The sequence below is a fragment of the Chaetura pelagica genome, unplaced genomic scaffold (assembly GCF_000747805.2).
Source record: "Chaetura pelagica isolate M959 unplaced genomic scaffold, ChaPel_1.0 scaffold106, whole genome shotgun sequence".
NCBI classification, from domain to species: Eukaryota; Metazoa; Chordata; class Aves; order Apodiformes; family Apodidae; genus Chaetura; species Chaetura pelagica.
In genome coordinates, this window is record NW_009954222.1 from 6,531,810 (window position 1) to 6,542,517 (window position 10,708).

Genomic DNA, 10,708 nt, shown 5'->3' on the forward strand with positions numbered 1-10,708 from the left:
TATTCAGGAATTCACCTCTTGTCTATACAAAGTTTCAAGGAGGTCAAGGAGAATTTTGTCATTGCCTCCAGTGAGGCCAGGCATTTCACCCACCAATCTTGCAGCTGAAGTGAGGCCTTTTGGATAAAAACTATGTGAAATGTAAACAGCACAAATCCTGGCCACATTTTAAAAAATGAACAGGCCACCTCTCCATCTAATATTTTGCTTAGCTTAATTTATCAACTTTAACAAAAAAAGAAAAAAACTAGTTGACATGTTTCATTTTTCCAAAGCAGATATTTTAAGGGGTGAATTGTGACAGTCCTTTTTTCTCCAGCCACATCCCTCAGACTGTGTGCATATAGAAATATATTTTGCATTCATTTAAAATATTATAGTGAAAGCTGTCCTATCAGATGCCAAGCTCAAGCACAATACACTGATTTTTCTCTATAAAAGCCTACAAAATCACTCAGTAATTTCAAGGTTGCAGAAACCACCCGCTCTATAACCTGGGGGCTAAGGAAGCACAGAGCTGAAAGGAAAAAAGAAAGAATGCTTTCCATATCTTGTGGAAAGATGAGGTTACAGTGATTATCATGGAAGGAAATTATGTTTTGTGATGGTTTTCTTCGAGATGTAGGTAGCATCCAAAATTAAGATATACCATCTTAGTTCTTTCTTCAAAATTAAGTGCTGTGACACACAAAAGTTAAATCCAGGTAAAAGTCTGCTTTTAAGACTTGTTAGTAGATACTTAAGGAATAACTTTGTAGAAAAGAAAAAAATTCCATTCCTCAAATCAAACAAAAAAATTACAGACTCATGTTTGATACAAAGTATTGATATAAAATTTTAGTTAGATACCCTATTTTGGAACAAGAGCTCCTATCACTTCAGCTTTGCAAAAGGCTAACAAGTTACATTGCCAACTGCCTTACTGCTTCGATAAAACAAAAACCAACAACCCTGAAATATGTTGTCTCTTTGCAATTAAGTTCCTTCTGGGTGATCAGTTTGCGTCATCCTAACTCATGAGCCTGTCTATCTTTGTGAGTGAATTGCCCTTGACATGGGATTTGTGGGAGGGATCTCCTTCCTCCTGGACTTCAAATAAACGTACCCAAGAACGTTCCTGGGCACCACATCCAGCTGGCCCTCTAAAAGAGGGGAGCTACTGGCGAGCTGACTTTTGGGAATAGCCCTGGAACATTTTAGCTCCTGAAATGTGCTGGAGAGTAGCTTGGGAAAGTACTTTTTGGCACATGCTTAATTCACACCAGGGAAAGTCTTAATGCTTCACTAGCGTGGGCAATTGCAAACCATTGTCCAGGAACATTTCCACCTACTGTCTGAGTAACTAGTACAGAGGTGGCCAGGGACACTGTCATGCACTTTCAGACTTTGTACTGTAATAGTGAATGTGCAGGAGAGAACAGTTCCAGCACCGTTATGATGTACTTTTTATGCCAATAGCTGCCCCCCTTCCCCTCCCCCCCCCCATATTTCAGACCAAATTATGGAGTCTTTTTCTTCCATTTGAGAGAAAGGAGAATGCCTTGCTCCCAAAGAACAGTACTGAGAGTGGTAAACAGCGTGCAGATAGATAGCTTCCATATGTAGCTGCATTTTACAATGTAGTCTACTATTATATAGGATTACTTATGGATATTTTAATACTTAGACATTTAAATTAAATTTCTCAGGCTGAGAAAGCTTTCTCAGGCTGAGAAAGCTGAGGTTGTTCAGCCTGGAGAAGAAGAGGCTCTGGGGAGATCTTACAGCAGCCTTCCAGTAACTAAGAGAAAGCTGGGGAGCAACTTTTTATAAGTGAATTAAGTGATAGGGATAATGGACAAGGGGTAATGGACTAAAACTGGAAGAGAGGAGATTTAGGTTAGATATTAGTAAGAAATTCTTTACTGTGAGGGTAGTGAGAACCTGGAACATGTTGCCCTGGGAAGTTGTAGATGCCCCATCCCTGGAAGTGTTCAAGGCCAGGCTTTTTATGTGTCTTATATGGCAACAAGAAATAACATTCATTATTTAATAAAATCAGTAACTGATAAGGAACTGCACTACAGTGGAAACTGACACCAGGTCTGAATTGATTTTTAGACCTGAAGTGGAACTGTCTGTCTCTAATTGAAATAACAGTTTTAAGTATAGCCACTTAGTGCATTTTACTTACAGTGCAACTAATTTTGAAACAGATTGCTATAGATCTGATGTTTGACTCAATTTCTGAAGATGACTCTGTTAAGTTTGAATGGTGATTTAGAAATTTTCCATTTTGGTTTGGTTTTGAAACACACTGAAAGAACATTAAAGAACATTTTATCAGTGATCATATTGACAACCATATGATTAATGATTGGTTCAGATATACTGCTTCTTGATCAAAATAAAATTAGAGCGGAAAAAAAATAAAATATTAAGATTCCGCTTTGTTCAATGTGCTCTCTGTGTCCATAAGATGGCAATTCATCCTGATACATACTTATGTACTGGCTCAGACTCTTCAACACAAACTTGAGTGTGCAACATCTGATTTCCATCAAGTGCCTTCTCTTTCAACTTATCTCAGGTGAAGCAAGCAGTTTTATAATTATACAGCAGTCTTTCAGGAAAGCAGAGCTACTCTGATTACAGTTTCTTACATTTTTTTTTTTTTAAAAGAGTATCTTCTTTGGCAAGGTTGTTTTAAAATGTAACTTAAACTCTTAAGTATTTAAATATCCATAGATAATCCTATATAATAGTAGGCTACATTGTAAAAGGTTCTGACTACTGGTAACTTCTACTGAAATGGGAACTGATTCAATTTAGTCTAAAAGTTTGAAAATTTTAGACATAAGCTTCTCTAATCAGCATGTAGGATTTGAGTCAGAGTAAAAAACAAGCTTCCTACAACAGACCAAAAAGAAACTTCAGATATATATTACAACCTGTTGCCTTCTCCCAGGACTGAAAACGCTGAACCTCCCACCCTATTTCAAGTGCAATCATTGCTACTCATTCCCAAAAGTAACTGCATCAGCTCTCTTCTTAACAATCCATGCGACAGAGGAATAGCAGGTTATGCTTTTAGAGTAGTATGACCTCAGTCTCTGTCATCTGAAGCACAGTGCAACTACGTAAAAACAAAGGAGACCTCTTTAAAGACTCATAAACCCTCCTCAAGGAAATAAAAATCACACTAGATAAGTGAAAATAAGATGTTTTTTGTAACTGTGAACTTCCATGTCACATGATGGAAAAAAACTTTGTAACTCTCCAAAATGCATAGCAAGGTAATTTTTTTTTTTTTTTCCACCTTGTCTTAAACTTTCAGAGACAGAGAATACTAATTAGGAAAGCATGTTTCATCCTTCTCTTTCATCTTCTGTCCTAGTAAGTGGCAGTAAACCTTTATGTATTAAGCCTAGAAAAGGTCAAAAGGAGAGGCAAGGATCAGAAAGAAGAAATATGAAGTGAAATTAGTAAGATTACCACACAGGGGGTCTTGCCAGATTGAAAATGACAGCCTTTTTGAAAGAAAATGTATATATATACTATATACATGCACAGTTTGTGTCAAAGTGTCCTGATTTTAATGAGACTTTTTTTATTTCTGAATTTCTAGTTTAAAATCAGATTGTGTAAACAGGAACAAAACTGAGTCTTTTCACTGGTAGTGATTTGGTGTGCTTTGTCACAATGTAGTTCACCTGCAACGCCAACCTGCAACTGATTTAAGATGAGCCAATTCACTGCTGAAATTTTCACTAACAAATCTGTCCAATACTATTCATACATTACTCCATCAAGCATGCTCTCATATTCAGCCAATTTCTTTCTGCTCTGCTCCAGTGACTGAGAAATTAGTCTCAGCCAATAAGAGCATTATTACTTGTTGTACCTGCACCCATCTAAGAACATCTGAAACGAGACAGACTGTTCAAATCTGTCTTCCCCAACAGCTGATTCCTAAAAATAATTGAACATTCTGCTGCAGTACAGAAATGCATTCTGTTCTCCCTGCCCTTTAAGAATAAGCCTTAAGATTTCATTCATCACAAAAATGAATTCTTTTATATTTTTCCAAAAACTGAAAAAGGTAATACAGGTAATACTATACATGAAAAAATATTTTTTAAAAAAAGAAAGTCATGCATGGTGCATAAGTGAACAGTGCTTTGCAACTATCAAGTCACTTCTATCTCACACATGCTGATAGTTTTGTAACAAAGTGCAAAAAAGCTATTGTGCTAATGATCAAGACCACTTAACTGCTGCAGTTCCTCATTTGGAGAAATTTGGCTTTTGAAGACTGATTTGGTAATTCACTTGAATATGTAAATACTCACCTGAATATGATCTCAAACCCTCTAAGAACACTTTTTTTTTTTTTTCATCTAAAGTACCATACCTTTTTATTCTCCACTTGAATCCAAGTTTTTTTTTTACTGCTATGATCACTATCTCAAAAAAAGCAATTATAATCAAGCCTCAAACCATTAAAGAGCAAAATAAAAATTTGCTTGAGGATATTAATAGAGACTTTCCTAAGTTACTGTACAAGAAAATCTGAGGTATTTATTTGTAGCTCTCAACATAAGAAAAAATATTTTGAAAATAGCTATTTGTTTCCATTGTTACTATAGTCATCTGTCAGTCCAGTACTGCAGGTCTCTAACTGTAAGCAAGCCTTCCAGTGACATCAAAATTTATACAAGGGTAACAGATCAGAACACTAAAGCAACAGCACAACAAATGGAACAATAATAAGTGTTTTCACCTCTCTCATGGCTTAATAACAGTCTAAAAGCAACATCCTATATGATGTGTATCTGGCATGACTTTCATGGTTATCCTCAAAACCTGTGTATGGAAAATTTTCCTTTCTTGGACCTCCACTTTCCTATCCCAAAGGACAAAGTGGGCATGCTTTAATAACATCTCAATCCACTTGAAAAGCCCTCTTAATTCTTACTAAAACAATCTAATCTGTTTGAGGCGATATTTTGCTTTTATTAAGAATAGTAACCCTTATCTGATTAAGTGTAATATTAGGATGTTAAGTAACATACACAAGCCAACTTCTCAGAGTCCACTGCACATCAACCCAGTTCACTGGTAGTGGCCTTACATGGGCAGGGGAGTCACTATTTATTAAGGACCAAGCAGAAGGTGCCAAACAGTGTTTAAGGTTCAAATGTCACTGTCACCAAGAAGATGGTTTTCCTTTTCCCATAGAACATATCTTGGTAGTAAAATAATTTGCCATAGTGCACAACAAACCAAATCTACAATTTTAGTATTAGATGTTATCTAGGAGAACTTAAAAAGAGTTGAACCCTCATTGACTGCTACACTGCTCAACCATAATGCAGTTTTCCAGTTTCACCTCCAGCTTTCCTTAGAGATATCTCAACTGAAACATAAATGACTGAAAAGTCAGGGCTCACCATCAGTATTGTCAAGTTCATCAATCCAGTGAAAAGACCGGATTTACTGTCTACTGAAACCAGTGGTTTTGAGTTTACAAAATACAGCCTAGAAGTCAAAGATTCCCTCCATAAATGGACTATTTGATTATTTCCATGTTTGTTCTCAATCAGCAAAACTAACCCAAGACAGTATAGGTATGAACACCTAATCTAATTCAAGAATTACGCTCAGTGAATGCAAACATATGATGGTTATGAACTCTTTCAGGAATACAATTTCTAAAGTAAATAAAAAAATAAATAAAATTCAGTTTACCAGCAGCCACATACAATCTCACAGATATGCCCCAACATTCACAATATACTGATGCACTTTAAATATGGACATAAGCCACCTTCTTCCTGGCAAATTCCACTCAGAATGGTATATACTGCCTGTCAGTTGGCAGAGAGGAAAGAAAACCAGCATATATTTTTCACCAGTGAGGTAAGGAAAAATAAATAAATAAAGTGAACAAAGCCTATGTATCAGCTATTTTTGTTTTGCAAGCTAGTCAGGACTTGCACTTTTTAATTTCATTTGATGATTGATAGCCAATACACACCAACCCACAGTGTAAGATTTTTGAATAGTACAGAACTATTTAAAACAGTCCAAACACTAGATCACAAATTAAGGGGCAAAAAGATGTAACAGTTACTCAGTGCTATGGTTTTCAACTTTTAGTGAGTTCTTAATTTATTAGTTGTAACTTGTTTTTGTTGGAGAGGGTTCAGAAAAGGCTGTGAGATTTTTCTAAGCAACAGCTTAAAAATACTTACAACTATTTCTTAAATGCCAGCTTAAGAAATGTATAAATAAAATTCAATATTAAGACCTCTAAACTTGGACAGACATGCTCAGAACAGGAAATGATAGTTTGTTAATAAAGAAAGGTAAATCATTCTCTAAGTTTCCGGTGGGAAACTTGGCAGTGAAACGATTTTGACCTCAGTGGAAGGTAACGGCCACAAATGACAAATCGAGCACCTTTCTTCTTACAAGTGAGGCAAATGTTTGGCATAAGGCTGGACTGCATTCAGATCTATCATTCCCTGTGGCATATTCTTTTACTTTTAACAAATAATCCTGCAAGCTTTTTGCACTGACCATATTAATTTTCTCTTTTTTTTTTTTCCCTCTCTCTCTCTCTCTCTGAGTAAAGCTGCACAAGCCTAACATTTTTTGTGAATGATTACTTATTTCCTATTTGAAGCACAAAAGCTCATCATTTATAGGATAGGTCAAGCTTTCAGTGCCTATTAGTCCTAGTCTGGAATGAATTAATACATTTTCCTATGTTCATTTTCCTTTTCTGTTGTAGGAACAGTATTTGGGACATTTGTGCAAAGGAAGGAAGCAAAATCCTGCATCATTTTCAGGTAAAGCAGTAACTAACAATCAAAAAATACACTTAAAAATTATATTTTTCTTTTTGTATTAGACTCACTGTGACTGTATCACTGTGAAGTTTGCAATCAGAAGTACCAGTTTTCCCAATTCAGAACAATAAATGGAGGGGAAAAAATGACAAGCAGCCCAGTTTAATTTCAAACGTTAATATATTTTCTATTTTATAGTGAACATACGCATCGTTCACCCCTTATTTGCAGCAACTATGACGTCCTCATAAAAAGGGGTGACATTTGTAAGATGCCTCTTAAAATAAATATTTCTTTTTATAAAATAATAAAACTTCAAATAAATATTCTTTACACTAAACAATATGTTGAAAAAATTAGAAAATAAAGGCTGAATTTTACTGTAACTGTACAATATACATGAAGTCCAAAGGGAAATCAGAGTCTTGTAATAGAAGGTTTCCATAAGACAAAATACAATCTAAAAACATACTGATTGATTCACATTCTTCCGAATGTACAACATATTAGTATAATATTTTGTGACTGTGCCATGTCTTATGACACCACTTATTTTTCACAGTTGAAAATATTATTGTATATACAAAAATATAGCACATTATCTCTGGCAGAAAACAATGAAAAAAAAGGAGTCATTTGCTAATTTACAAATTTTGCAAGTACTATTCACAAACAATAGAGTTGCCGAGGAGTGTCTGTGTTGCTTTAGCTTATGCAATATGTGGGTCACAATGTACTGCATCCCTTTTTCTTTTTTTTTTTTTTTTTTTTCCTTTATCCCACTAGCTGGATTCTAACAAGCGTATCAGTTAAGATGGAACACACAGAGAAAAGCATTTCACTGCAAACAGCAAAGTATATCCCCAACCCTTCTACTACAGTGCCAAGACCATAGCAGCTTAGTTGGTTGCATATGAACGTTAAAATAATCCTCGTTACTTTTGCATTTCTTACTACTGATGCTATGTTGGCTTTTCAAAGTTTCTGGGGGGTACACTGGGAACTTTGCAGCAAACAGTGTTGGAGTGTTTACAGCGGCACCCAGGCCGATTTACCCGGTCATAACAGCCCTGGCACAACTTAAGGCACCCCTTGGCTGGTAGGTAACACCACAAGCAAGGCAGAAAGAGGGACACCACACCCATGGCCGACCATCTAGTGCAGCAATGCGACTGACTGCAGGAGCAGGGGTTGTCAGCACAGTTGTCCTCGTCATCGTTAGAGCAGTGATAGAACAGGCCCTTCACGCAGCAAACGCAAGTCCCATAATCGACCACATTCTGGGCTGAGCAAAGACACTGCTTGTCACAGATCCAACATGATGGGAGGGTCCTTGGATAAGTGCACTCCTTACACTTACACTTCCCACAGTCCTCACACCTGTAGCTGTGCGCTCCCAAGTCTTCTTTGCTCAGTGGCTTCAGGTCACTTGACTTGAGCTCAGACTTGGGCTGCATTCGGACTATCCCGTCGGCAGCTGGCCCTGAAGATGATCCTAGAAGTCTTTGTTCAGATGAATTACTGCTCGTACTTGTCCTTGTACTGCTCCGTGAACCTGTGCTGACTGTGCTGATGGATCGGGACAGAGGTGCCCGAGGAGACGCGTGCGTTTGCGTGTGCTGAACCCGGCTAAAATGACGATGCTCGGGCAAGCCATGGGGCCTTTCATTTTTGGGTTGGTTTGCTAGCCGAGGAGCAGACTTGACCCCTGGCCGTGGAGCCACTGTAGGTCCTTCCGTGTACTCATTTGTGTTCCGGATGGCTCTGATCTGGTCCAATGACAAGACGTGAACCTGCTGCATCAGGACATCCCGCAGGTCGGGCTCCCCGTGCGGTCTCCCAGTGTCACGCCGAGCCTGTAGCAAGGCCTGCGACCCACTGCCGTGCTGAGCTCTTGTCTCCATCAGTGCCCGGAAGCGTGCTCACCCCAGCAGGCTTAGAACACATCTGAAATCCTGGAGCAACAAAAAGAGGATTCACTATTGCAACACATCTCATGCTCTCTCCAGCAGCCTTTCAGGCCTGCAGGATCCCACACACAATCAATTAATGCATCAGCCATTAAAAAAAAAGGAGTCACATCTGGGGCGGAGCACAGGCTCTGGTCCTCTGCATGCACTTCCCTTGGCCTCTTCTACCTATTCCTATGGAGAGCTCAAAGGGATTCTGTTCTAGGTCCACGCATCTCGTGACTCTAGAAAGTCTAAGTATTACACACACTATAACTACGGCTTCCCAGGCCATCTTCTGGTTACACCATAGCCTTAACAGTAGTTACATTTCAGCCACTTGAAGTGACTTTTCACATCAACCTACTGAAAAACTTATATTTAAAAAAACAACAACAACAACAGAAAGAACAAGCAAGCCTGCAAGTATTTAGCAAGTGTAATGTGACCTGCTGATGACAGACATATAATTCTCCAATTTTGTTTAAAACTGGATAGTATTTTGGTAGGCTAGTCTCTTTACACATTAAACTTTACATGATGTAAATAGGAAATTTTAGTTTAATACCAATGGTCCCAAGAAAAACACTAAATAGCAATAAAATGTTTGAGGTTAGACATTAAATTACTTAGTGCTACCAAAAACTTCAACAGCACAAGTAAAAATATCTCTCTCCAGTATTTTAGTGTGACATACTTGTGTATACCACTGCAATTGTTATTTTAAGGCTAAATACTACAAAAGCAATGCTGCCGCAGTTTTATTTTATTTTTTTTTTAATGTTTAAAAAATTCCATAGGCTAAGTTTCAAATTGTAAATATCACCAGGAGTGACTTGTGGGACAGAGGCATGCATAATATAATCAAACAATGCCAGCATCCAACAAGTCTACTTGATTGCTAATATTACTTTTAAGGATCATTAACTACAAAGTAGAAGCAAAGACTTAAGAATTTAAAAGGCAACCCAGTAAAAGGCCCAGAAGATGAGAACTTGTAAATAACTAACTTCAACACTCAGTAATGCAAAAGTTTCAAGTACTGCCCTCTAAAGTAGTTAATATTTGTTTTGCCTTTATCATATCTTAAAGTGGTTCCAAAATCCAATTACCTACACAAAAATCCAGAACAATATTTTACAATTAAAACCCAAGCAGGAACCAAGCTTCTTACAAGGACCACACAATGTCTTCAATTATACCTAGAAAGAGCACCACAGCGTTACTCTGTACACATCAGTTACCAACAATAATACTATACTGCAGTATAATAAAATATAGCCAAACAGTTTAACAATGAGTATCTCGAGAGTCTCTCTTTATTCTAACAGCAGTGGAAAACGTTTAACCTTTTAACTCCTGGCTCCCCTCAAGTGCTTTTTCTTTTTTAAAAAAAATTAAAAAAGATAATCTAACTTTTAAGAGTGAATACCTGTTTTAAATATTGCAAGTCATAAATATTGGTTTGGACACAGAGTGTATGCCATGGTGTCCTCGTCCCCCCCAAAAATCCCCAAATAATCTTGCAAATTTATTTGGAAGCATTGCTCATGTTTTCTTCAAATTAAAACCTTTGCCATCTAAAAAGTTTCAACCAAAAGCCAAAGTAGATTTTTTCCTCATCTGTAACTATCCGGATATAGAAAGAACTGAAAATAAAATACTTTCCCCATCGCTGAGAGGAACTAGCAGCCCTGTCTGCCCTCCACGTCCAGGTTTTAGCCAGACTCAGCCAGCCAAGAAGATGCGCCGAACCAAACCCTGCCTCTCCAGAAATGACAACCCAACGCAAAGCTGACCCTGACCTGCTGGCGCTACCGACGACACCGGTCTCGGCGGCGGAGCAACCCCTCAGACGCCAAGGTGGGAGCTGGCGGAGGAGCCTCCACGCTTTGCCCCCTTCCTCTCTCCAGGCTCCATCCC

At 37.9% G+C, this 10,708-nt stretch overlaps 1 protein-coding gene across 1 annotated transcript in view; it reads right to left on the bottom strand.

Moving 5' to 3' along the window:
- Window positions 1-6,997: 6,997 nt before the first annotated feature.
- Window positions 6,998-10,708, bottom strand: part of SPRY2 (sprouty homolog 2 (Drosophila)) — a 20,185-nt gene continuing 16,474 nt past the window's right edge. Inside the window, exon 2 of the mRNA XM_010003505.1 lies at window positions 6,998-8,791. Coding sequence (XP_010001807.1) covers window positions 7,799-8,740 — 942 coding nt within the window. The 5' untranslated portion in view covers window positions 8,741-8,791 and the 3' untranslated portion in view covers window positions 6,998-7,798. The remainder of the gene's footprint in view (window positions 8,792-10,708) is intronic.